Source organism: Bubalus bubalis, chromosome 9, assembly GCF_019923935.1.
Source record: "Bubalus bubalis isolate 160015118507 breed Murrah chromosome 9, NDDB_SH_1, whole genome shotgun sequence".
NCBI classification, from domain to species: Eukaryota; Metazoa; Chordata; class Mammalia; order Artiodactyla; family Bovidae; genus Bubalus; species Bubalus bubalis.
Genome location: NC_059165.1, coordinates 67,672,725 through 67,698,050, shown reverse-complemented (window position 1 = coordinate 67,698,050; position 25,326 = coordinate 67,672,725). Strand labels below are relative to the sequence as shown.

The 25,326-nt window shown below is 58.6% G+C and overlaps 2 protein-coding genes across 6 annotated transcripts; one reads left to right on the top strand and one right to left on the bottom strand.

Annotated features, from left to right (window-relative positions):
- Positions 1-3,596: 3,596 nt before the first annotated feature.
- Positions 3,597-14,391, top strand: PTBP1 (polypyrimidine tract binding protein 1). 3 transcript variants are annotated; one of them, XM_006052747.4, is made up of 15 exons: positions 3,598-3,734; positions 5,972-6,002; positions 8,404-8,479; positions 8,646-8,818; positions 8,897-9,043; positions 9,130-9,300; positions 9,378-9,488; positions 9,562-9,736; positions 9,880-9,957; positions 10,549-10,697; positions 11,808-11,841; positions 12,232-12,324; positions 12,412-12,628; positions 12,775-12,852; positions 12,937-14,391. In XM_006052747.4, exons 1-15 carry the CDS (start codon positions 3,727-3,729, stop codon positions 13,067-13,069), a joined length of 1,674 nt encoding a protein of 557 aa, XP_006052809.1. In that variant the 5' UTR covers positions 3,598-3,726; the 3' UTR covers positions 13,070-14,391. The 3 variants fall into 3 exon arrangements, with proteins under 3 accessions (XP_006052811.1, XP_006052809.1, XP_025148591.1); XM_006052749.4 differs by lacking the exon at positions 9,880-9,957 and having other exon boundaries at positions 3,597-3,734; XM_025292806.3 differs by lacking the exon at positions 5,972-6,002 and having other exon boundaries at positions 3,713-3,734.
- Positions 14,392-14,592: 201 nt separating this feature from the next.
- On the bottom strand, positions 14,593-24,841 carry PLPPR3 (phospholipid phosphatase related 3). Of its 3 annotated transcripts, XM_044947671.1 has the most exons (8): positions 24,234-24,841; positions 23,264-23,384; positions 17,115-17,300; positions 16,899-17,040; positions 16,618-16,813; positions 16,471-16,528; positions 16,225-16,398; positions 14,593-15,948 (listed from the first exon to the last, which is right to left on the bottom strand). In XM_044947671.1, the coding sequence occupies exons 1-8, from the start codon at positions 24,242-24,244 to the stop codon at positions 14,593-14,595; spliced, it is 2,244 nt and encodes a 747-aa protein (XP_044803606.1). In that variant the 5' UTR covers positions 24,245-24,841. The 3 variants fall into 3 exon arrangements, with proteins under 3 accessions (XP_044803606.1, XP_044803605.1, XP_006052818.1); XM_044947670.1 differs by having other exon boundaries at positions 16,225-16,528; XM_006052756.3 differs by lacking the exon at positions 24,234-24,841 and adding an exon at positions 23,721-23,850 and having other exon boundaries at positions 16,225-16,528.
- Between the last annotated feature and the right edge of the window lie 485 nt (positions 24,842-25,326).

Genomic DNA, 25,326 nt, shown 5'->3' with positions numbered 1-25,326 from the left:
AGCAACTTAGCAAGAGGCTAGGAGACCTCGCTTACTCCTTGGAAGAAAAGTTATGACCAACCTAGATAGCATATTGAAAAGCAGAGACATTACTTTGCCAACAAAGGTCCGTCTAGTCAAGGCTATGGTTTTTCCAGTGGTCATGTATGGATGTGAGAGTTGCACTGTGAAGAAAGCTGAGCGCCAAAGAATTGATGCCTTTGAACTATGGTGCTGGAGAAGACTCTTGAGACTCCCTTGGACTGCAAGGAGATCCAACCAGTCCATTCTGAAGGAGATCAGCCCTAGGATTTCTTTGGAAGGAATGATGCTAAAGCGAAACTCCAGTACTTTGGCCACCTCATGCGAAGAGTTGACTCACTGGAAAAGACTCTGATGCTGGGAGGGATTGGGGGCAGGAGGAGAAGGGGACAACAGAGGATGAGATGGCTGGATGGCATCACTGACTCGATGGACGTCAGTCTGAGTGAACTCCGGGAGTTGGTGATGGACAGGGAGGCCTGGTGTGCCTCGATTCATGGGGTTGCAAAGTTGGACACGACTGAGTGACTAAACTGAACTGAACTGAGGGGACCTTGGGGCTGGGGGTCGCTGGCGGCGGGGGTGGGGGGGTGGGTAGGGGTGGCTATCGCTGCTGTGATCAAGGCAGTGAATAAACACAGGACCAAATACTCCGGAACTACCCAGCCATTTCCATTTGAAACACTGGGGAAAGCCCATGGGGAGGAAGGGGGCAGTGGCCCAGGCCTGCCGCTTGTGTTGACAAAGGAGTAAACTGAGGCAGCCCCAGCAGATCTGAAAAGAGAAATTTTGATAAGACCCAGCGGTCACTGCCAGCTCATGGGACACTGACCCCCATCTGGCTCCCGCCCACCTCCCTTGCTCCGGCCCTGGAAAGTATCATTTTCAGAATTCTCAGACAATTGCAAGGTGATCACACATCCACATTCAGCCTAAATCATTGATGAGGCAGGCAGCTGGCAGGTGAGCTGAGCAGGAGCAGGCAGACAGGGAGGCCAGCCAGCTCCCATGAACCAGGGCACTGATCCAGCTGAAACGTGGGGCCCAGGGGCTCCCCGGACACCTCCGCTCAGTGCAAATGTGGAAGGCCTGCCAGCAAACTTTCATGTCTGATCCAGGTTCCATAGGGGGTCCTGGGCTAATGGGTGGCTCCCAAAATGGTGTGTCCACATCCTCCATCCCCCACCATAACCCCCCCCTCAGGATGGTTTGCAGGTGAGATGAAGGGTGGTGAGTGACATGAGATCATCCCGCAGTCTCTAAATCCAAGGACAAGGGTCCTTTTTAGAGACACACAGAGGAAGGACAGAGAGGGAGAAGAGGAGCATGTGACAACAGAGGCAGGGACTGGAGGGATGTCACAAGCCAAGGACACCTGAGCCCTCAGAGCTTCATGAAGCAGGAAGGATGCTCCGCTGGAGTCTCTGGAGGGAGCTTGGCCTTGTGGACACTTCAGTTCCAAACAGAGTGAGAATAAACCTGTTGTTTTATGTCACCTAGCTTGTGGCACTTTTCCCATTTGAGCAGGGGCTGTCTTCTCCCTATTATGTTCTGGTGGCAGGCAAGACAGAAATTCTCAACCGTTTTGAAAGGCTGGGAGGCTGTTCTGATGAGAGGGCCTGCCTTACAGCAGGCAGTGAAGGAAGGCGTGAAGGAACCTTCCTTAAGGGGAAAGCCTTGCACAGAAGGCCTATGTAAATGAGGTCAGAAACCAAAAGGTGCTGGCAGTGTGGGGTTCTGTGGGGCCACAACGTCGGCTTGGGCTTTCTTGAGCCTGGACGGTGGTGATCACAAGTGGTTTTGAATAGATTCCAACCGTTTAGATCCATGCTGGGAATCTGGTGGAGGGTCCGTGAACCTGGCTGCCCCCTCCTTTCCTTCTGGTCCACGGACACTCCCGCGTCTCCAACCATCCTCTCTGCTGTCACGGCGGAGGTGGGGGGAAGGGGGGCGCATCCCTGGCACCAGTCACTATGGCAACAAAGATGAGCAGCTGCCCTTGGTGGTGCCCAGAGCGGAGGGCAATGGGAGGCCTGGGGCCAGCCAATCCGCAGGAATGTGCCGGGGATTCGCCCAAATCCACCGGGACATTCCTGATTAGCCATTCCTGGGCTTCAGTTGGCCTTCGGCGACACAGCCAGCCAAGGACCGCAGGGCGGAGGCCTCCGTGGAAATCAGCAGCCGCCCCCAATGCAAGAAAGCCCTCTGGCTTCGAGCCGGGTTTCAAGGCTCCTGGGCCCCGTCCAGGCCGGAGCGGCTCTGAGATGAGAACTGTTGCCATGACTTCGCCCAAGCTAAACCGACCTGAGAGGCGGGAGCAAGGGCCCCTAAGCAACTGGTCTTAGGGAAGCCAGAAGGCTCATTTTTTCTCTCTCTAGGCTGGTACCAGTTAAATTTCCTTTTTAGCACGACTTACAGCAAACGGTATTGAGGCCAATGTCCTCTATTTATTGAACGTCTAAGCCACGCTGCAACTGCGCCAGCCCTGGATGCCCGTCATCTCCCAGATGCTTCCAGAAGTCTGGAGGACCGGACCGGACCGCCGCGGGCCCTCCCTGACTCCGTCTGCGCCTCTCCCCTCGTCCCCCGCAGCCGCCTGGTTTCCGTCTCCTATCCCGAAGGCTCCCTTATCACCCACAGCCCTGTTCCACTCTTGGTATCGGCGTTCTCCGGGATAAGTTTGCAGTGTTCCTCTCCCGAGATGGAGACCCGTCCCGTCCCGAACATCCCGGGACGGCGAAGTCGGCTCTACGCGCCCCGGGTCTCAAGTCCCCTGCGTGCTGGACGGGTGGGTAGCGTCCACCCTGCACCCCAGGGCTTCAGTTTCTCCCCATTGCAGCAGGCAGGCCGGGTCCACCCTGAACCCCGGGCCTCGTTTCCCTCCATTACAGACAGGCAGGGAGGGGTTCGCCGTGCGCCCCGGACCTCAGTTTCCCCACCCTTGCAGTTACGCGAGGGGATCGTGGTCAGGGTTCGCTGCTCTGGGGCGGACAAAAAACAGAGGCCACTCGTGGCCTCGTCGTGCCGCAGGCTTTGTGGCCAGCAGTGGAAAGAGCCCCGGCGTCTCCAGAAAGCCTTAAGCCGCTGCCATTGCTCCGCTCGCTAACCTGAGTAACGTCTGAATTCGAAAGGGACTTCGGCCAGGTGCCCACAAACAAGATGGAGCCCTGTAGGTTTCCTGCCCGACTTCAAGATGGCAGTGAGCCTCCCATTGACATCACGCCCGAGGTCGAGGTGGTCTCTGCCCGTTTGCAAGATGGCGGGAGGCTGGGGAAAGCACGCTTCCCACCGCCTGATCCGCCACGTACCCACTCCCAAGATGGCTTCTCCCGCAAAGCCCCACAAACGAGGTCAGCTCCGCTAACTGGCTCTGGCGCCATCACATGGTCTCACCTCTTCGCACCTCCTCCGACTCAACGGGCCATTTCCGCCTCGAGCTCTGACGGACGGCCGCCTTATCCAATGCCCGCTTGCCACTGTTCTTGGGCCCACCCCTCGAGCGACCTCCTAGCCATTGGGAGGCGCTGGCGGGGTCCGAGGGGGCTCGCCCCGCCCATCTGCGCGGCGGGAGCCAATGGGCAGAGCGCGCGGGGGACGTGTTCGGGCGTCTCCGCCATTTTGTGAGTCTATAACTCGGAGCCGTTGGGTCGGTTCCTGCTATTCCGGCGCCTCCACTCCGTCCCCCGCGGGTCTCCTGTGTGTGCAATGGACGGGTGAGTAGTACTGGTTCGCGCTCCCTGGCGCCTATATCGCGATCCAGCTTTTGCCTCGCCGCCGCCCCGGCCTCTTCGGGGCGGTACATTCGGGGCGCCGCTCCGCCTCCACTCCAGGCCCTCGGGCGCCGCCGGGGTTTCTCTCCCTTCCCCCAAGTTCTGGCGCGGTTGCGGCCCGGGATGAGTAGCCGGACGAGAGGCTGTAGGGATCGGGGGCTGGGGGCGGCCGGGCCGAGCCTTGTCCGCTTCCGGTGCCCACGCGGCCCGTCCCGAGAGCACGCGGCAGCTGTGCCGCCCTTCCCGCTTCCCGTCTGGGCCCCAAACGCACGCGCCGCCTTCGGCCCGCCGTGTGGCCCTTCCGGCGCCCCGTACAGTTTCCGCGCGCCCCCTGAGGTCCCCCGCGCGCGTGCGCGGCTCCGCGCGCTCTCGGCAGCCCTGTCGCGCGTGCGCGGCCTTTCCCGCCGCGCGGACTCTACTCCGGCTTCCCCCGCCCGCCGCGGGCCCGGGCGCGGCTGGAGACGCCGCCCTCCCGCCCGGAAGGGCGCGGGCCCTCCGCCGCCCCCTTTGTTCCCGCCCGGCGTCCCGGGGTGGTGCCCCGGGCGCCTTGGGGGCGGGGCGGCTTCGGACCTGAGCCCGCTCCCCGCGTGCTGAGGTGTCGGTGCAGGCAGCGCGGCGGCGGGGCTCCGCCTTGGGAAGCTAGTAGAACCTGGTGGAGCTGCGTTCTCGAGTCTGGGCCCCGCGGGAAGCGTCTGGGGGCAGTTGCGGATGTCTTGTGATGGGGAGCTTCGAGCCAGCCCTGTTTCCTCTGTCGGCCCTACCGGGCGGGGCGGGCAGTTACCAGTGCCCGGAGGGTCACGTGCCTTCGGTGCCTCGGGTTTGAAATGATAGGTTGCAGGCTGAATTAAGGTTAGCCTTTTAGAAAAATTGCTGCAACAAGAGGAACTTGATCTCGTGGTCTGTCGTCCGCTTAGGCTGGGACATACCTTCCCAGAGAAGCCCCTTCCTGAGCCGGGAGCCGGGAAGCCCGCCGGTCAAGCCCGGTGGGAAGAGCTCTCCTGGCCCCCTGGTCAAGTTTCGGAGTTTCCTTTCCTCCTCACGGAAACGTAGTTTGGGGCGCGTCTGCGGCCTCTGGTCGGTTGTGTGGTTGCCTAGGCAGCCGGGCCTGGCCTGCTGGTGCAGCTGCAGTTTGGCCTGCCTTTTTGAAAGTCGGGGGACCTTTTGCAGAAAGGCCATCTTCTGTGAAACACTTCCTGCGTCTGCGGTCCTCCCTGAGTAGGAAGCCGCCAGCCGTCCTGGGTTAGCAGTTGGGAAACTGCGTGCTTTTCATTCTTTGTTTTTCTGGGAAGTTGTTTCTTGGCTCAGTAAGATTTTTAAAAATCGTTGACATTAACCCTTAAGGTTTTTGTGGGGAAGAAGTGGCAGTCCCACGGCACAGGCTGGTGAGGCTGTGGGAGGGTCGGATCCCAGGTTGTGGTGAACTCTGAGCCTGATGCTGCAGGCAGTGGCCCCAGGGCCTCTGTCCGCCAGGGGCTTGGCCAGGGGACATGTGACATCATGGGAGGCTCTGGTCTCCTGTGATGGCAGGCTGGTGGCCAGGTGACCTGGTGGGGTGTAGCTGGCCAAGTTCTCCTGAGCAGACCCTTCCTGAGTCTTTAGGTGGCACCCTTCAAGGGCTCTACTGTCCCGAGGGCTTGGCCTGCAGGACCCTGGAGCCTGGGGCAGTCACACACACCCTGCCTTCCCTAGCAGGTCACATGGACCCTGGTTGATGAGTAACTGGTGTCCCTTTTATCTGATCCTTTTCACTGGATCGACCCCTTCTCAGTCCCCTGGGGCGGCAGCTCTAACCTTGGGCTCCTGAGTTGCCTTTTCACAGCCTGCCTTTTGCTGGAAACCTCTCCCAAGCACTGCTTGTTTCTAGAAAGCAAGCAACAGCATTTCAATCTTAATTAGCATCTAGTGTCTTTCTGAGGGCCTGCGGAGGGGGTGTCTTTGTCTTTGGATGCATCGGAGGCGGGGCCGGGGTCTTGCCCGGAGGGAGGGAGGGGAAAGGAACCCGAGGACAATGATGGCTCCTTTTCAAGTGGCGATTAGAGAGAGGACACCTCCCTTCCCTTCCCCTAGCCGCCTCATTGCTGAAGTCCTGGAGCAGGGGCTCCTGCCGCCCCTGGAGCCCATGCTGCTGGCATGTGGTGGGTGCTCCTTGCTGATGTCTCCTTTTCTCTCTCTCTCTGCAGCATCGTCCCAGACATAGCAGTTGGTACAAAGGTAGGCACTGGGGACGTCGCTTTCTCCTTCCGCCCGTTCACTCTGCGGCCTGTGTGCTCCCATTGCCGGGCTGGGGGTGGGGGGTGGTGTGCCACAGCCTGCTCTGTAGTAGGAGTGTGGGGTGGGTGGCTCCTCTGAGGTGAGGGGCACCCGCCCTGACTTCAGGACCTTTCCCCTGAAGTCCAGAACTGCATCTGGTTGGAGCTGGGATGCCCGCGGGCTGATGGGACTCTTGACAGTTTCAAGTGGAAAAAGTGGAAGTTTCTTCCCCAGGCCGTTTAAGGGGTGGGCATGGGTCGGGAGGATCCCTGGGGACTCTGGGGCGGATGGAGGTGCTTCTGAGGATGTTCTCATTGAGCTCACTTTTGCTCCGAGAAGGGGGCCTCGCTGGCAGAGACCGGGTGTCCACCTCAGCCCTGGGGGTAGCCCATTATCCCTGGGAGCAGGCGGCAGCTAGTTTCTGGCTGTGGGGCCTGGGCTGGTTTCGGTTTTCCCAGGTGGACTCTTTACACGCAAGCCTTCCTGATCTTCCTGCAGATAAAACCTGTTTGTTTGGTGGCGAGAGGAGGGAGGGAGGGGGATCTCATCCAGGTGTGCTTGTAACTGGCACGGTGACACCCCCCACCCCCCTGTTTCCGTGGGGGCCCATCCAGCCAGGCCGCTTCCAGAGGCTGAGGGTGCACCAGCGTGGGTGCCTCCGGGAGGGCATCCTGGGTCCCCTCTCTCAGGATAAGCACGAGCTGTGCCCCGAGTGACAGGTGTTGGGATGTTAGTGGTGCTTAGCTGCTGCTGTCCCTGGCTCCGGGCACGCTTCGGGGGCTTCCTGGTGGTGCTGAGTTGATTTTAGAGCAGGGGCTCTAGTGCAGCTTGGCCTGCCCTTTGTCCCCCCAGGGTTCTGTCCGTGTGCGCTCTCTGCGCCCCCAGTGGGCAGTCCCTGCTGAGCTTCTGGTCACTACCTGCACTTCCTTATGCTAGAGGGAGGGGGGTTGCCAAGTGGGCAGACCACATAGGTATTCATGCCAGGAAATCTGCTGTGAAAAGGGAGTTGGAGCTAAGAACGACCCCCTCTGGAGGGAGTTCTTCCCCCGTCCATCACCTGTTGACAGGAGCTGAGATGCCCTTTATAAGGTTGTGCAGCCAGCGTCTGTGTGGGAGCCCTGTCTATTCTTGTCTAGCTCTGGCCAGGGGGCTTTTGTGACCTGAAGGGAGGGGTTGGTAGGCCTCCAAGTCGACTTCCCTGCCGCTTAGGTGGGAATGAGGCTCAGGTGTGTTCCACCTGGTTTCTGGTTTGTTTAGCCTGGAAGAGTCCAGGTCTCCACCCCCCCCCCCCCACCCCCGCCCCACGCCAGGGCAGTGAGGAAAGTCATGATGGGGCAGGTCTGCCTGCTGTTGGGGCTGTTAACACTTTGCTTCATTTACATCCAACTCCAACCTGTACGCATTAAAACCAAGCAGTGCTCTGAGCAGCCTCTGGTGCTGGGGAGTTTGGGGTCTGGGTTCGGCGGCGTGCCTATAGCTGGCGGTCTGGCAGTGAGGAGGCCCAGAACATTCTGTTAGCCTCATAGCCTTGGCCTGGCTGTGCCCACGTTTCTGTCCTGAGGGCTGGGGAGGGGGTCAGCGCCTGAAGGGGCTCTGGGGCACTTCAGTGCTGGACCACGGAAGGTGGGGAGGTGTCCTGTACGTGGAGCCTGCTTGTTTGTAAGTGGCTGAACTGGCTGGCAGTTTAGGGGAAGGGCAGAGATAAGGTGTCCTTGATGTGAGGAGGGCGAGCTGGCGGAAAGGCAGGTTGAGGGAGAAGAAGGGTCAAGGCTGGGAGGCTGGTCTCCTGTTGCTGCCAGGCGCTGATGTCATGTATCGAGGAAATCACAGGCGGATGGCCCTCTGGGGTCTCATCGCCCAGCCGGCAGGAGGCTGTCTGCCTTTCTCCCTGCTTAAGCGGCTTCTCAAGGGGTTCTGGGAGTTGATTCTATTAGATTGAGACTAACAAGGGAATTTCTGGAGATAACATGGGCTGGGAGCCCACCCACAGGGGCAGTTGGGGAGCCTGTTGGTCACCAAGGTACCTGCCGCCTGAAGAGGTGGTGTTTCTGGTTGCTGGGCTCCGGTTTCCTCAGACTGGAAAGTAGGACATACTCCTGCGGGTGGCCACAGGGGGACAAGGGGGCTTTGTCCTCACGGGCCTTGAGCCTGAGCCATGCAGACCCCAGACACTGGTGAGGGGGGTGGGGAGATGGAAGGTGGAGGTGGCCATGACACGCAGAGGCCTAGGAGGGGACAGCCTCTGTCCCTTCCTGGGGAGAGCCCCAAGGGCTCCACCGGCGGGAAAGGAACTATGTGGGCCCTGGTAGGGAGGGTCAGGGGCCGCAGCGAGGACACTGGGTTCACCTTGCTTCTCTTGCAGCGGGGATCTGACGAACTCTTCTCTGCCTGCGTCACTAACGGACCCTTTATCATGAGCGGCACCTCGGCGTCCACAGGTAACCCCACCCGCCCACCGCCCTGCCTGGTCCCTGCACCTGCCTACTGCACAGTTCTGGGAGCCAGGTGTGGGGACTACTTCAGCCCGGAAACCTCCCAGTGCCGGGGAGGGCCCCGCTCTGAGGGAGCCTGGGGTGCCCTATGTGACTCCGTGCTTTTTTGCAGCAAATGGAAACGACAGCAAGAAGTTCAAGGGGGACAGCAGGAGTGCAGGCGTGCCCTCCAGGGTGATCCACATCCGCAAGCTGCCTGGCGATGTCACCGAGGGGGAGGTCATTTCCCTGGGGCTGCCCTTCGGAAAGGTCACCAATCTCCTGATGTTGAAAGGGAAGAATCAGGTATGAGGCCTGGGCCAGTTGGGGTGGGTCCCAGAGGCATCCCTGGTATGAGTCAGCTCACCCTGTTCCCATGCCCAGGCCTTCATCGAGATGCACACAGAAGAGGCTGCCAACACCATGGTGAACTACTACACGTCGGTGACGCCTGTGCTGCGCGGCCAGCCCATCTACATCCAGTTCTCCAACCACAAGGAGCTCAAGACAGACAGCTCCCCTAACCAGGCGGTGCGGCACCCTCAGGTGTGGGTGGGTGGGGGCAGGGTGGGGCAGGCGGGGTTGGGGCTGGGGGACTCACAGTACTGTCCTCACAGCGGGCCCAGGCGGCCTTGCAGGCTGTGAACTCAGTCCAGTCAGGAAACCTGGCCCTGGCAGCCTCGGCCGCGGCGGTGGATGCGGGCATGGCCATGGCTGGCCAGAGCCCAGTGCTTAGGATCATCGTGGAGAACCTCTTCTATCCAGTGACCCTGGACGTGCTGCACCAGGTAAGGGCACTGGGCTTCAGCTGTGGGCAATGGGGCTGGTGCCTGGGCCCAGGCTGACCCACCACCTTCTCCCACAGATCTTCTCCAAGTTTGGCACTGTTCTTAAGATCATCACTTTCACCAAGAACAACCAGTTCCAGGCATTGCTGCAATACGCGGACCCCGTGAGCGCCCAGCACGCCAAGCTGGTGAGTGGTCCCCAGGGCAGCCGTGCCTCTGGCTGCCAGGCACCTGCTGACAGCCTCCTCACTGTCCCCACAGTCGTTGGACGGCCAGAACATCTACAACGCATGCTGCACACTGCGCATCGACTTCTCCAAACTCACCAGCCTAAACGTCAAGTATAACAATGACAAGAGCCGCGACTACACGCGCCCTGACCTGCCGTCCGGTGACAGCCAGCCCTCGCTGGACCAGACCATGGCTGCTGCCTTTGGTGAGACGCCGGGGGCAGGCCACCCAGGCAGGACTCGTAGTTCAGGCTAGGCGCCCGCACAGCCCACCCCGCACTTGCGGGTGGGGCCCTGGCAGCCGGCTCGCACCCGTGGGTGCGATGATTAGTGTCTCGTTTGTTTCTAGGTGCGCCTGGTATAATGTCAGCCTCTCCGTATGCAGGAGCTGGTTTCCCTCCCACCTTTGCAATTCCTCAAGCCGCAGGTACTCACACACTCGCCCCAGCGCCGCCTCTGCATGTCCACATCTCGCCAGTAGCTCTGCTTCCCCGGCGGCCAACGTGGCGCAGTACGGGAGTCTAGCCTCCTGGGCGCGGAGTCTGGACAGGGCAGGCGTGGCCGGGCTGCTGAGCCCGCTGAGGACCAGCGCCTGTGGTTGGAGGGATGCGCCCCTAGTAGTGCATTTTGAGCGGCCTGGTAAGCGGAGCGGCATGCGCTGGGTGAGCACACCTGAGCGTCCCTCCCGGGGGCCAGGCGCCCACACGCGGAATAGTCTTGAGCCTGTTATGCCCGGCATGCTGTTTGCATGGTGACGGGCACCTGCGTGCACGCACAGCCGAGGCCACCGGGCTCGATCCTGCGTCTGAGAAGCCTGAGTCTTCTGTGTTGTTGGCACATATAGGTGGTCAGGCCAGTACGGTGGTGTGCTCTGAGGAGCATGGAGGGTCGCAGGGCTGGGGGCCAGGCTGATGCCCCCACCCACCCCCCGCATCTCTGTTTGCATGAGGATGGGCAAGACCGATTTCCTTGTGGAGACTGTGGGCACCACACTCAGCTAACCCCATTCATCCTGCAGGTCTCTCTGTTCCTAATGTGCATGGGGCTTTGGCCCCTCTGGCTATTCCGTCGGCAGCGGCAGCAGCAGCGGCAGCAGGCCGGATCGCCATCCCAGGCCTGGCGGGGGCAGGCAACTCTGTCCTGCTGGTCAGCAATCTCAACCCTGAGGTACGTGGCGCCTCCGGGAATTAGGAGTTGGGAGTGCCCCTAGTCGTAGTGCAGATGGAGCCTCTGACCGGGCACTGGGCACTGGGCTCTGGAGCTGGGCCAGGCCCAGCCAGTGCCCATGGGCGTCCCCATCCTCCTCTCTGCGCTGACGTCACTCACTGCTGCCTCCTTTCCCGCAGTGCTTGGAGTTCTCTTGTTTCCTTAACATCTTAATTTATGTTCCTAATTTCACGATGTTGAGAGTTGAAGTATTTGGTACATGAGAACAAACTTGAAATTTCCAGCCCAGCGAACCTTGGTCTGCAGAGGGGTGCCTTGAGGGGAGGGTGCAAGCTGAGGCCACCCGGTAGTCCCTGAGGTGGCAGCCAGGCCTGGCTTGTCTTGGGGCTGGATTAGCTCAGGGAGCTGGGGTCCAGTGAGCGAGGCTCAGTATTTGCTTCTCGAGAGACGGGGTTCTTGTTTAATGAGCTGCTCTCCTGCCTGTCTGACCTCGTGTGACTCTCAGTCTCCCCAGTCCTGTCCCAGTTCCTCTGGCCAAGCTGTCCGCTCGCAGCGCCGGGCGAGCCTGACTGGAGGCTCCGGTGCGGGCTGAGGAGACGGTTCCTGGAGGGCCTGGTTGGGGGAGCGAGTGGGGGGCCAGCAGGCGCCGCCTCTTCCCCGCGGAGGGTGCTCCGGCTGTCTGCCCGGCGTGTGGCCTGTAATGTGTGTGGTCTTGACTGATGGGGCACCGCGTGTTTTCTTATGTATTTACTGACCTGTGTTTTTGCTACTTTTTTTCTTTTCTCCCCTTCCCCTTTCCCAATTTTTTTTCTTGCCCTGATCCGGAATTTCTTTGCCAACTGACTGCACGGTACTTCTGCTTCCTGTTGTTGCTTGAAACAAAACAAAACCATAAATAAAAAAAAAAATAAAAAAAAAAAAACAAAATTCCCCCTCAAACCCTGCTCTCCGGAAACCAACCTGCCCTTGAATATTAACATCCTGACAACTTCATCATCCATCAACCTGCACGCCTGCGGGGCTGCCTCCTCGTGGTGGACGATTGGCAACTCGCCCCCTGACCTCTCCCTTTCCCTGTCCCTCGCTGCCTTGCTCTGCTGTCCTCTAAAGAGAGTCACACCCCAAAGCCTCTTTATTCTTTTCGGTATGTTATCGTTCACACTTTTATTACCTTGTTTTCATGTAATTGAGGTGGTTGTTACGCCCTGAGATTCCGATGCGTGCGGTCTGGGCTGCGGTTTGCGTATTTATTTGGACTCTATAGAGCATGGTTCCCTACCCGCATGCCGTTGGCAGCGTAAATGTGTCGGTAGCATGCTACAGGATGGTTCCTTGGCAATTGACCTTTCCTGGATTTTATGGCTTCTTTGCGGAAGGCAGCCCTCCCAGTCATGCTCCCTGTGTCTAGACAGGTTCTCAGAGGCAGAATAAGCAAACTGGGGAGAGCCAGCCCTGTGTGGGAGTGTGGGTCGCGGGGACGGCGGGTGGGCGGCTGGGGCTTGGGGCTCAGCCCCCTGTCCCTGTGCTTTTGAAGGCGTGTATGGAGATGTGCAGCGTGTGAAGGTCCTGTTCAACAAGAAGGAGAATGCCCTGGTGCAGATGGCTGACGGGAGCCAGGCCCAGCTGGGTAAGGGGTGGCCAGGGAGGGCAGGGCTGTTGGTGGTACCCAGGGCCCTCAGGTCACGTATGCTGTCTCCCCCCGCCCCGCCCCCAGCCATGAGCCACCTCAATGGGCACAAGCTGCACGGAAAGCCAGTGCGCATCACACTCTCTAAGCACCAGAGCGTGCAGCTGCCCCGCGAGGGCCAGGAGGACCAGGGCCTGACCAAGGACTATGGAAACTCGCCCCTGCACCGCTTCAAGAAGCCTGGCTCCAAGAACTTCCAGAACATCTTCCCACCGTCGGCCACTCTGCACCTCTCCAACATCCCGTGAGTTCTTCTGCCTCTCAGATGCTTCCATCATCTTACCCCTCGTTTCTGCCCGCCCCCCCGCCCGCCCCATCCCTGGACATTCCTGTCCTGAGGGAATGACCTTGACCTTGTACAGACGGGCTTACATCTCTCTCCACTTGCAGGCCTTCCATCTCTGAGGATGACCTCAAGATTCTTTTCTCCAGTAACGGCGGGATCGTCAAAGGGTTCAAGTTCTTCCAGTGAGCAGAGTCCCCTCCCCCACTGCCCCTAGGCTCCCTGGCCCCTTGCGGCTCCTCATGCCTGTGTTCCCCCACTCCTTGCAGGAAGGACCGCAAGATGGCGCTGATCCAGATGGGCTCAGTGGAGGAGGCCATCCAGGCGCTCATCGACCTGCACAACCATGACCTGGGTGAGAACCACCACCTGCGGGTGTCCTTCTCCAAGTCCACCATCTAGGCCACCACCCAGGACCAGCCTGCCGGGCACCCGGCAACAACTTCCATCATTCCAGATAAAAAGCCACTTTAAAAAGCAGCTGAAGTGACCTTAAAAGACCAGAGATTTTATTTTTTTAAAAGAGAAATCAGTTTACCTGTTTTTAAAAGAAATTAAATCTAATTCACTTGCTCACCTTGGGGAGGTGGGGTGCCAGCCTCAGGCTCTTGGTGACGGTGGATGGCACCACCCGCCCGGCCCCTGCCCGTGCCTTTGCCGCCTGCAGGGCGGGCGCTCCTAAACCCCCACTTGGCTTTTTTGTGCCTTAAACCCGCTGCCCTGGCAGGGCTTGCGGGGTCAGCCTCCCCTGGGATCATGTGCCTGGTGTGGTGGGGGGCTGTGGCCGCCACCCAATCCTTTAATCAAGTGTGTGATTCTCCCCCAGCCTTGGGGCCTCCCCGGACCCTTCCCTGACGCTTCTTCAGCTTTGTTTTCACTGTAATCTCTGTATTATGCTTCGATGCAGCTGCAGACACCTGTGCCTAGCAATATTTCCAGTTGACCAAATATTCTAATCTTTTTCATTTATATGCAAAAGAAATAGTTTTAAGTAACTTTTTATATAGCAAGATGATAAAAATGGTATGAGTGTAACCTAAACTTTCTCCTTGTGGTATGACCTTGTATACTGTACTTTTATTTTATTCCTTGTCATTGAGTCGCAGGGCAGGATCTAGTTTCCAGGGCAGACACAGCGGGGCCGGCATCTGCCGCCCGATGCCTTACTCACACCTGACTGTCCTTTCTCTGAGGACAAGTGCTCTTCAACTTTCAGGGTTTCTTTTTTTCCTGCAAATTTTGGACCAAAGTTTTGTTTCTGTTTTTTTCCTGCCTCTAATGCTGGGACCCCAGGAGGTGGGGCAACAGCCCTCCCCTCCGGTCTTCACGCCTCGTCCTGCACTCACGGGTCCAAGGGGTGCCCCGCACGCAGGCCTCTGCTGGCCGGCCCTCACTGGGGGCCTGGGCCTCAAGTTTCCATGTCGGGGTGGAACAAGGGTGTAAATATTTATAATTTTTTATACCTGTTGTAAGACGTGAGGGGCAGCAAACGCGGTTTTTTATGGTGACACAGATGTATATTTTGATAACAGCAATTACAGGCTCAGTATTGTAAGGAGCACGGCAGGCCCCGCCCACTGCCGGCTTGTAATGCAGAGAGAACTGAATTAAAGCAATTTTATAACAACTCCTACCTTTTCTGTAGGCTCTTTTTTCCTGTCCACATGTAGAAGGCGGTCTGGCCAGTCTGTACTGGACTCTGAATAAACTCTCTGTATCCTGCACTTGATTCCCCTCTTTATTGGGCCTGTTGATTTCACTGCTGTTTCCTCTTCTGTAAACTCAGCCATGTTACCCTTCATGTGTGGGGGTTTCGGCCCCACCCCTACACCCAGTACTCCAGAAAGACTCAGACTGTGAGCTCTTCTCCAGGATCACCTTTTATTGTCTACCAAGACCCCCCTGCCCCACCCCCACCCCCGCCCTCAGTCCTTGAACCTGCGTGCAGCCTGCATCTTCCGGTAGTAGCTCTCGGCCTCGGCCTCTCCTGCTTCCCGATCACCAAGCGCTGGGCCTGCTTTGCGCCGCAGCGTTGACTCCCGGCTGCCTGGTCCCAGCACACCATCGACTGCGCCCAGTGGGGGCAGCCCCTCACCCGTGGCAAGGTTGACAGTGGCCACGGCCCCAAACCGTGGCTCCTCCTGGTCCACGTCACTGACTGATGAGCCTGGGGAGATGCCCGGGGGCTTGGCCCCACCACGGAAGCTGCGGGCCAGGTCCCCGAGCTCATAGCCACCCTCTCCCTCCACGACCTTGGCCCCGACTCCCGCCGCCTTCCACTCCCAGGGCCCATTACCCGCAGACAGGTGGACCACAGGGTGGTGGGGTGCGTGTGCATCAATGGTGACGATGCTGGCAGAGTCGCGGTCAGATGGTGACCTGTACTGGGAGGAGTCCGAGCTGGCACTAGATGAGGAAGCCGTCTCGGCTGCCTTGGGGCCGGGTGCACCTGGAGCTTTGGACATGGCAATGACCTGCAGCAGCCGGGGCGGGTTGGCCATGCGGGGCTGGGCCGAGGCCGTGGCCACCGCAGCTCCACTCTTCTCAGCCATCATGAGCCACTTGGCCCGCACAGCTGCGCTGCTGTTGGGGGACAGGCCAGCTGCTGCCTGGGCCCCCTCCTCAGGGATATGAACCAGAGGTTGCGGTCCAGCCCGAGGCGGCAGGATGACGCGTGGCCCGAGCCCTGGCCGAGCCTGGACTGTGGGGTACAGTGAGGGAGGTGCTGGACCCCCTTCCTCCCCCTCCTCCTCCTCCTCCTCTTCTTCCTCCTCCTCCTCCTCCTCCTCCTCAGCCATGGGCTCTGCGGGTGCCCGCAGGTGTGCAGGGCTGCCCTCATCCGGTAGCCCCAGGCCTCGGCCCTCCAGTGACTTCTGCTTCCATTCACTAATGAGCTGCTTGGAGCGGGAGGCGTCCAGTGGAACATGGATGGTCATGTGGCGGCGGGCGGGGTCGTCTAGCGAGGGCGTGCTGACACGGGGCAGTGTGTGGCTGAAGGTCACCATGTTCTCCTTGCCCATGGGGCTGCGTGGGGCCAGCAGGTCCACATCCACACTGGCCCGCTTTAGGCTGCCCAGCGAGGTCTTGTCACGGGCCACGGGCCGGGGCACACCCTCCAACCGGCTGGGCGGACCTAGCTCATCGGTGCTCACGGACTTGTTCTGCTGGTACACCGAGTCATGGCCCCGCTGGGTCAGAGCCCTTAGCGCGTCCTTAGTTGGCACCGCGGCCACTGGTCTCTCTGCTGGTGGGGCCTGGAAGTTGCCCACTGCATGGCAGGCCTAGAGATGAGATGGGGACTGGGTGTGAGGCCTGTGGCTGGAGACTAGGGTCCCCACCGGGCCACAGACATGCCTTGGGGGTCAGAGAGGGGGAAGTCCACCTTTTTCCCCACAAGACAAATTCTGGCTTCTGGTTACTTTGCACATTTGGCAAGTCTGGGCTCATGAGAGTCTGCCTCCAGCTCCCAAGGGAGAAGATGGCAGCATCCCCCTGGGTGGCGGGGGTGGGGGGGGTGGCTGGCCTTCCCCCTCGGGCCTCCCTAATCGGCCCCTCACCAGGTAGGCCGCTATGCCAGCCCCAATGAGGAAGCCTGCGTAGACGTCCACAGGGTGGCTGCGGTACTGCGTGATCTGGGTGAGGCCGCAGACGCCCGCTGCAATGGCGAAGGAGAACACCAGGATGGGCTTCAGCAGCTTGGTGGTGTCCGAGATGACCGAGTTGAAGTACATCTGCCAGGGGACAGGTGGGTCGTCAGGGCAGTTGGTCCCTGTGGGGCATCTGGGGTGTGGGGCAGTACTCACCGACACGTAGACAGCAGCAAAGGCAGACAGAGTGGCATGCTGGGACGGAAAGGTCTTCCTGTAAGAAACACCCATGTGAGCCCTAAGGCTCTGGGACCTGCCTTAGTTTCCCTACATGCTTGTTGGGACAGGGCCAGGCATGCTCACCGGGCAGACAGGATGGCATGGGTGTCGTGGCCAGAGCATATATCCTGTGTGATGTAGGGATTGGCCTCACACGACGTGCCCAGCAGGGTGTAGTTGGGTTTGCAGACAGTCAGGAAGAAGGGTGCGTGGTAGCCCGTGGCCAGCTGGATCACGTCGGTCACCAGGGCCGTGGCACACAGGCCAAACACGTGGACACCTGTGGGGTGGGAGTGCAAGGGCCAGACACGGGAGCTGGGGCCAGACCCACCACCCTCGGTGTGCAGATGCCATGGGGGACTCACCTACAAAGCGCACCGTCCGCCGAAGGAAGGAGTTGAAGTTGCAGCCGCCGGCGTGTATGCTGCCCTCGGGCCCACCCGGGCCCCCGCTGCGGCCCCACAGCCGGGACTGTAGACAGTACAGCATGCCCTCGCCCACCATGATCTGTGGACATGGAGGTGCTCAGCAAGGCTCCGGCCAGGGGCCCACAGCCAGCCCCACCCTGCCCTGGGACTCACCGAGGCTGCAGGCGCAGCAAAGGCCAAGCTGAGGAGCATGAGCAGTGGGATGAGCTCTTCACTTGTCTCCACGTAGGGCATGGACAGCGTGCGGTCATAGCACTGGAAGCCCACCTTCGCTGGCTTGAAGAGGTCGGTCAGCTCCAGGAAGTAGAGGGACACGATGGAGGATGCCACTATGGGCAGCTGCAGGAAGAACGCTGGCCAGGGTCACACCACACTCATTCACTGAGTGAGTCATCCACCCACAAATTCAGTCCCGTCACTGACTTGTCCACCCATCCGTGCTGTTCACCCACTGATCAGCTCATTCATCAACTGAGTCACCCACCACCCATCTGTGCATCTAACAGAGCCATTCGTGCACCCAAGATTAATTCATCAATCCACTAATCACCCTATCAACTTCCAACATCCATCTATTCATTTAGTCATTTTCCATCCATCTGACCCTCAACCCATCTGTCTATCCGCTGATCTTCCCTTCCTTCTGTCCATCCATCCATCAATCCACCCACTGCCCCATCCACCATCCATCATCTTCCATTATCCATTCACCATCATCACCATCCATCATCCATCAATTCATCATCCATCCTTCCATCATCCACTCACCCACCTCTATCCATCTATCCCCTCATCTTTCATTCCTTCTATCCATCCACCCACCCACCCATCTAGCCATTGTCTTCCATCATCCATCCATCAATCCACAATCCATTCATCCATTTACTCATGCTTGCTTCCATCCTCCATCAGCCCATCCATCCAGCCACCACCAATTAAACCATTTATCCTTTCATCCAAACACCCACCCCTCTGTCCATCAACTTGCAACATCTGTCCATCCATTTATTCATTATCTATCTGACACTCACCTACTAACTCATCCTTCCTCCCATCTATCATCCTTCCATCCATCCACTCATCTTTTCCTTCCTTTCTTCCTTCCATTCATCCTATCTACCCACCTATCCTCCCATCCATCCACCTATCATCCATCCATCATTCCATTCATCCACTCATCCAATTATCCTTTCATCTAAACACCTATCCTCCACCCGCCAAATTCCAACATCCATCCATCCACCCACCCTCCCTTCTATCCATCCATCCATATACACATCCCTTCTGCTGTCCTTCCATCATCCATGCAATCTACCATCCATCCACCCCTCCTTCCTTCCTTCATGTATTCACCCATCCATCCACCATCCTTTCATCCACCCACACCTGCTCCCTTCCATCTGGCCACCCATCCATCCATCCACTCACTCTCCCATCCATCCATCTACCCACCTGCCATCCCCCCTCCCAAAATAAATCCACCATCCATCCATTACCCATCCATTCAATCATCCCTCCATCCATCAACCCCCATCTATTCATTTATCCATTTTCTAACCATCAAACCACTCACCCATCCACCCATCTGTTCGTCCATCTACCCATTCTCCCATCCATCCTTCCATAAATTTCCATCAGCCATCTACCTCCATCTATCTATCCACCTACCTATCCATTCACCCATGATTCATTCCTTCCTTCCCTCCACTCACTCATCCATCCATCCACCCACCTACTCACCTGCCCATGCTTCCATTCATCCTTCTGCCCACCACTCATCTACCCACCCACCCTTCCTTCCTTCCATCCACCCATCCTCACATCCATCCATGAACCAACTATCCATCCACTTACCATCTATCCATCAACCCACACATCGAATCATCAATTTGTCCAAACACCCATCCCTCTATCCATCAACTTCCAATTCTTTCTATCCATTTATTCATTTCCCATCCATCAGCCCACCCAGCCAGCCACATTACCCTGCCATCCATCATCCTCCATCCTTCTTCCACCCATCAACTTACCCACCCATCCACTCACCCATTGACCCGTCCCTCCATTAACCCATCCATCTATCATTCATTTATTCAAAAACATCATCCATAAACTTACAACTTTCCATCCATTTATTCATTATCCATCCATCTGACCACCCATGCGCCCATGTACCACCCATCTATCCATGCCCTGACTATTCCACCCACCTATCATCCATCTATCCATCTCTCAACTCCATCCATCAATCCACCATTCATTCATCCATCCACTCATGCCTGTCTGGCTGTTTCCTTTCATCCACCCATATATACATCTACTTGCTCACCCATCTATCTACCCATCCATTGACCCACTCACCCACCATGCACCCACCCACCCATCCATCAACTCATTTATTCCCCCCAGTCAACTGTCATCCATCCAGTCCACCATCCATCCTCCCTTTTTCCCATCCATCCAAGCAACCATCCTCCATCATTCACCAATCAATCTACCTTCCATCCATCCACTCACATTTGCTTGCTTCTTTTTTCATTCCTTCTACCCATCCACTTACCCACTCACCCATCCTTCCATCCATCCATCCACCCACTAATCACTTCATTCATTTCTCTCCAAGGCACCTTTGCTGCCTTGAACAATCTGGGAAGGGCAGACAGGTTCCTGCCTCTTGGCCTCTTCTCTCAGGGATGGATGGATGGATGGATGCACTTAGACCTGCCTCTGGGGTCCTGCCCTCCTTGGAGACACCCTTCCTGGCTCCAGCCTGTTCATCTCTTCTGCTGCTGTTTCTCCTCTGCACCCCATACCCCTACATGCCAGCTTCACACTAAGCCCCGGGAACATGGGTGTTGGGCCTGAATAAATGAATTCTTTTGAGTTGCTCATTCATACAACTGTCCTTCTGCACAACCTGATCATGTGCCCCCAGGTGATAGGCAGAGGGCACACGTGACATTCTTTCTTGCTCAGAGCAGTTATGAGGAACAGGTGGGAGGTTGAGGTTCGGGAAAGCTGAGCTGCACCTGACCAAGTCACCAACAGTGTGCTCGAGGAGGGCAGCGGGGCAGGCTCTACACCACCACTCACTCAGCTACTCATACTACAAAGCACTGACTGAGCAGATTCCAACGGAGGCAAACCCTCCCAGTGTCCTCTGCCTCCCCTTCTGGTCCATGGGTCTCAACCTGACATATCCACTGGGGCCACTTCTGGGACCAGAGTGTAGGTGGGCCCCTAAGGGGGCTCAGTTGCCTTGGGAAGCTCCCAGCTCTATCTCTACAGTGCCTTGAGCGGGGCCTCCACCCTCCATGCAATCCTGGCTGGAGGCTTCCAGAGGGGAAATGCCAAAGTTGGGTGAGTTGGGTTTGAAGGAGCTGGGCTGGTGTCCAAGGAGCATTTATAGAGCACCTGCTGCATGAAGGCAGGAGGCCCAAGGCAGCTGAGTGAAGCAGTTCATGGCCACCTGCCTGGGCTTGCATCATGGCTCCTCCCCTTCCCTGTGCCTCAGTCTTCCAAGCTGAAAACAGGAACAATACAGTGGCCACCCTCCAGGATGTCTGTGTAGGACTGGACGAGCAAACACTGTCCAAGTGCTTAGCATCTGGCTCAGTGGGCAGATGGTGTCCGGCCACAGAGAGGGTTTAGGGTACAACTTAAAACCAGCAAATCTTTCCACTAGAGGGCCACATTGAAGACCAACCCCACGCCTTTCCAAGTCCCCGGCAAAGTGGCTGTAACACCTGGCCAGCTCCCCCTGCTTCTCCTCCAGCCCTCTGCCCACATCTCCCTGCCAGACCCAGCTGGAAGCACCTGGTGGCAGGGGCCCCACTTCAGAGTCTGCCACTCCCTGAGGGTCTGTAAGTGCCTCCTAAATCACACCACCCACTTCTCACTGCTTCCAGAGACCCTCAGCTGAAAACCAGGAACCCCTCAGAGCATATCCGCCCCAAAGGAAAATCATTCACACACTCACAATGGCAAGCTACCGTGCTTGCTTTGGGGGCATGTGTATTTAAGAATGAATAAATGTAATACTGGGCTTCCCTGGTGCCTCAGACGGTAAAGAATCTGCCTGCAATTCAGGAGACCTGGGTTCAATCCCTGGGTTGGGAATACTTCCTGGAAAAAGCAATGACTACCCACTCCAGTATTCAGCACTAGTGGTAAAGAACTTGCCTCCCAATCCAGGAGATGTTAAGGGATGCAGGTTCGATCCCTGGGTCTGGAAGATCCCCTGGAGGAGGAAATAGCAACTAGCAACCCACTCCAGTATTCCTGCCTGGAAAAGCCCATGGACGGAGGAACCTTGTGGGATATAGCCCACAGGGTCGCAAAGAGTCTGACACTATTGAAGGGACTTACCACGCACACACAAACATAATGCTGGCAGTACAGGAAATGCACACCAGGGCTGGGATATGGCTTTGCACCTCTCGGGTTGGTCAAAATTAAACATCACCAACACAGGTGCAGACACGACTATGGGGAAACAGGCAAGTGCAGGGGCCTCAGTAGGAGGAATTTGGGGTCTTTCCACACCCTGCTCGCTAGAGATGCACAATGCAGACAAGCTCTGCATTCTGTGCAGGATGACACAGGCCAAAGAGTTTACAGTCTCCTAGTACTCTTGCCTGGAAAATCCCATGGGCGGAGCAGCCTGGTGGGCTGCAGTCCATGGGGTTGCTAAGAGTCAGACACAACTGAGCGACTTCACTTTCACTTTTCACTTTCATGCATTGGAGAAGGAAATGGCAACCCACCCCAGTGTTCTTGCTTGGAGAATCCCAGGGATGGGGGAGCCTGGTGGGTTGCCATCTCTGGGGTCGCACAGAGTCAAACACGACTGAAGTGACTTGGCAGCAGGAATGTTTGTGAGACATCAAGACTAGGAACCCCCCAAACGCCCAACTCCCTAGGGCTGGCACTGGAGTACTACAGGGCAGTGAAAAATGATGGGGCGATGGTAAACAAAGATCTCTGCTAGAAACGCCAAGGGCAGGGACTTCACTGGTGGTCCAGTGGCTAAGACTCTGCACTCCCAGGAGCCCAGGTTTGATTGCTGGTCAGGGAACTAGATCCCACATGCTGAAACTAAAGATCCTGCATTCCACAACTAAGACCCTGCATGAAGCCAAAAAAAGAAAAAGGCTGAGGGCAGAACCTGCATTTCTACAGGTGGTGGGGGAAGGGCTACATATGGTGAACTTGAATGGGAGGCTGGCTGTAGTCCTGTCAGACTCTTTGCCACCCCACAGACTGTAGCCCACCAGGCTCACTGTCCATGGTGATTCTCCAGGCAAGGATACTGGAGTGGGTTGCCCTGCTCTTCGGGGAATCTTCCTGATCCAGGGATTGAACTCACATCTCTTACTCTCCTGCACTGGCAGGCCGGTTCTTTACCACTAGCCCAGGTGAAAAGTGAAAGGCTGGGTGAAAGGCGTTCTGGAAAGGCACACAGGAGAGAGTAGTGGGAAACTGGGAGAAGCTGAGGGTGAGGGGCTGCCTCCGCGTGGCCTGCAGAACACTGAGGAGGAATAACCTACTGTAATAAGGATTCAAATACAAACTTGAAAAACTAACCAGGTTTTCTGCCTGTGGGGGAGGTAACCAGCTGTCTGGGTGACCCTGCTCAGGGTAGGGTTGGGTACTATCTGCTCTGGTCCAGGGGACTTCTCCACCCACGCCCAGCCTGAGCCCCTCACTCCAGCCGGGTTTCCTGGCCTGGCGAGCAGGAGGCATTGTGGGTAACCCAGGTTCTGATCAGGTGGATTCGCCTCACCAACACTTCATTAGCGCTCAGTATGTGCCCGGTGGCTGCACTTACTATCTTATTTTGCAGCACTCCTAAGGCCCTCACTACATGCGGAGCCTGTTCTGTCAGAGCTCAGGGAAGTGCACGAGCCTCCACGATTAGCAGAGGAGGAATTTCAATTCAGACACTCAGGCCTCCGGCCTTCACATTGCAGGAAGACAACACATCTATACCGCGCGCCCCCCTCCCCGCCCGCCCACCGCGCCCAGCACCTTGCTCCAGCCCCTTCGTGTGAGCTGCTGACCGGAACCCCGGACTGAAGATCCCGCCTCGAGCATCTATCCAGCTCCCGCAAAGCCCAGAACATTCTCTTGCAACTCCTACTCGTCCTGCAGAGCCCAACTGTTCTGACCGCCCTCCCCGCTCCCCCACACACCCAGGTCCCTGGCTGTGCTCGCCCCGGTCCCTCGGCGTGGGGGTCCCAAGGGCCGGCTGAACGGAGGCCTCTGCCCCGCCCCCACCAGCGCGACCTCCCCCCAGTCACCTCCACGAAGTAGAAGCAGGGCAGAAGCGTCATGCTGTCCTTCGGGCTTTTATTCTTCTCCTTGGTTGAGATCATGGTGCCCGGGGCGCCACAAACCGTAGTTGGAGGGGACAAAGCCGCGCTGGAGGAGGGGAGGCGCAGACTGAGCCCTGGGGGACCAGGTGCCCGGCGCCCGCGGAGGAGGGGCGGGCCGGGATGCACAGAAAACGACCAGGGAAACTGAGGCCGCGAGGCGGGGGACGTGGCCGCCCCTGGCGCACTGCGGTCCTGCCCAACCCTCCGGCTGCCTCCCCGGATGAAGGAGCCGCGAGAGGGCTCGGCAGAGAGGGCGGGGTCGGCCTGGTAGAGAGCCTCCGGGCTGGGGTCCCACCCGCGAGTCAGGGCTGGGGCCTCCAGGACCCCGAGGGCCGGAGCCGGTGGAGGGGTGGGGTCCGCGCTCCGCCCGCAGGCCCCTCACCTGGCGCGCCCGCGCTCGGTGGGCGGAGCTGGCGGTGGCGGGGGCTGCGGCGCGGCTGGCACAAAGCCGGCCCCGCCCCCGCGGGGGCGGAGGGGGGGCGGGGAGCGAGCGGCCCCGCCCGGCCTGAGACCCCGCGCCGGGCGGCCTGGAGGCTGCGCGAGGGGCGGGGGCTCTTTGTCTCGGCGCGTCGAGGGCGCCGCGCGCGTCCGTCGCCGTCCCCGCCTCCCTGCTCCGCGCCCTCGGTCTCTGGGTCTCTCAGATCTACGTCCCCCGCAGGGGGGAGCACGAACCGGGGTCTGCGGGCTCCTCCCCTCCCGGGCGGCTCAGATGGTCCCGGGGAGCCCCATCCAGGCTGGACGCGGGCGGGATCTCCGGGTCTCCCGCGTCTCTGCCCCCCTCCCCGGTACGCGTTTCCATGGCGAGTTCCCTGAGCGCCCGGGCCATCGGGAGACAAAAGAAGCTGGGGGTGGGGATGGGGGCGCTGTCTCACTCCCGGGCCCGCGCCTCGCCCACCTGCCCTGCATCTTCCCTCAGCCACTCGGGGTCCACCCTCCCCTGGTCCGACCGCGGCCCCTCGCCTGGCTCACAGCATCCGAGGCGCACGGCCCGGGATGCTCCGCGATGCTTGCGGGGCGGAAGGGCCCTCGTGGTGAATTCACGTGAGGCTCCTTAGGCAGCGCTTGCTGTTTGCAGGTGTTTCCACAGTCATGAGGGGTGGGGGCCAGCTAACCGTCGTTTAACAAGTGGGGAAACAGGCCCCCGGGCATTTAAATCACTGTCCACAGTCTCCAGGCCCCAGACGGCAGAATTTTGTTCGGCTCATTTTGTTCACTATCTCCTGTAAACCTAGCTCGGTACAGTCTCGGGGGAGCCGTCGAGAACCGAGACAGACCCTCAAAATCAGTCCCGCGGTTAAACGTCCAGTTGGATGGGGGTGGCGTGGGGGAGGGCTGCGCGGCCGGAGAGCCCAGTGTGTGCAGCCGGCCATACTCCAGACCCTTCCTGGCTGTGGCCTTTCTTGGGTTAAGAAAATCAACTCCATGTGTCTTCAAAGATGATCCTCCGTGTGGTTAAGGGTGAGGTCCAGAGAGCTGATCCCACCGGGGCCTCAGTTTCCTCACCTGGAAATGGGCATAACAAGATGGCTTGGTGTAGGTGACACATTTGGCATGTCTGTCCCACCTCCCCAGTCCTGATGCCCACCTGGACTCCGTTTTCCTGCCAGGCAGGGGCAGAGCCTGGGCTGGACAGCCGTTGGGAATAGCTGGTGTTGAAAGGTGACCACAAACTGTCCTCTGGAGGTAGGAGGAAGGGAAATGGGGCAATCATGTTTGATGCCTCCTGGGGGCTGGGCAGAAACGAAGGGATGTCCCCAGAGATCTTCCTGACAGCTTGGGGAACCAGGAGAGAGTCGGGGGCAGTATCAGGAGGGGTGGAGGGCTTCTTCCTCCTGTCAATCCCCAGTGGTGGAGAGGGAGTGAGGTCCAGCTCTGATGGTACGTGGCCCAGCAGCAGCCAGGGGTGAGGGGTTGGCGGGTGGGGGGGTGACAACTTGATTCTGGGCACTAGGGAGCCATGGCAGAGTTTAGAGCAGGCAAGAGGGTGG

Bases quoted from the DNA above. Each gene is read 5' to 3' on its own strand.
- PTBP1 (XM_006052747.4), top strand. The intron at 9,489-9,561 runs GTGAGTGGTCCC...CTGTCCCCACAG, and splicing joins GCGCCCAGCACGCCAAGCTG to TCGTTGGACGGCCAGAACAT. The intron at 11,842-12,231 runs GTATGTTATCGT...GTGCTTTTGAAG, and splicing joins AAGCCTCTTTATTCTTTTCG to GCGTGTATGGAGATGTGCAG.
- PLPPR3 (XM_044947670.1), bottom strand. The intron at 17,301-23,263 runs GTGACTGGGGGG...TTCTTCCTGCAG, and splicing joins CCTGCTTCTACTTCGTGGAG to CTGCCCATAGTGGCATCCTC. The intron at 16,529-16,617 runs GTGAGCATGCCT...TGTTTCTTACAG, and splicing joins CATGCCATCCTGTCTGCCCG to GAAGACCTTTCCGTCCCAGC.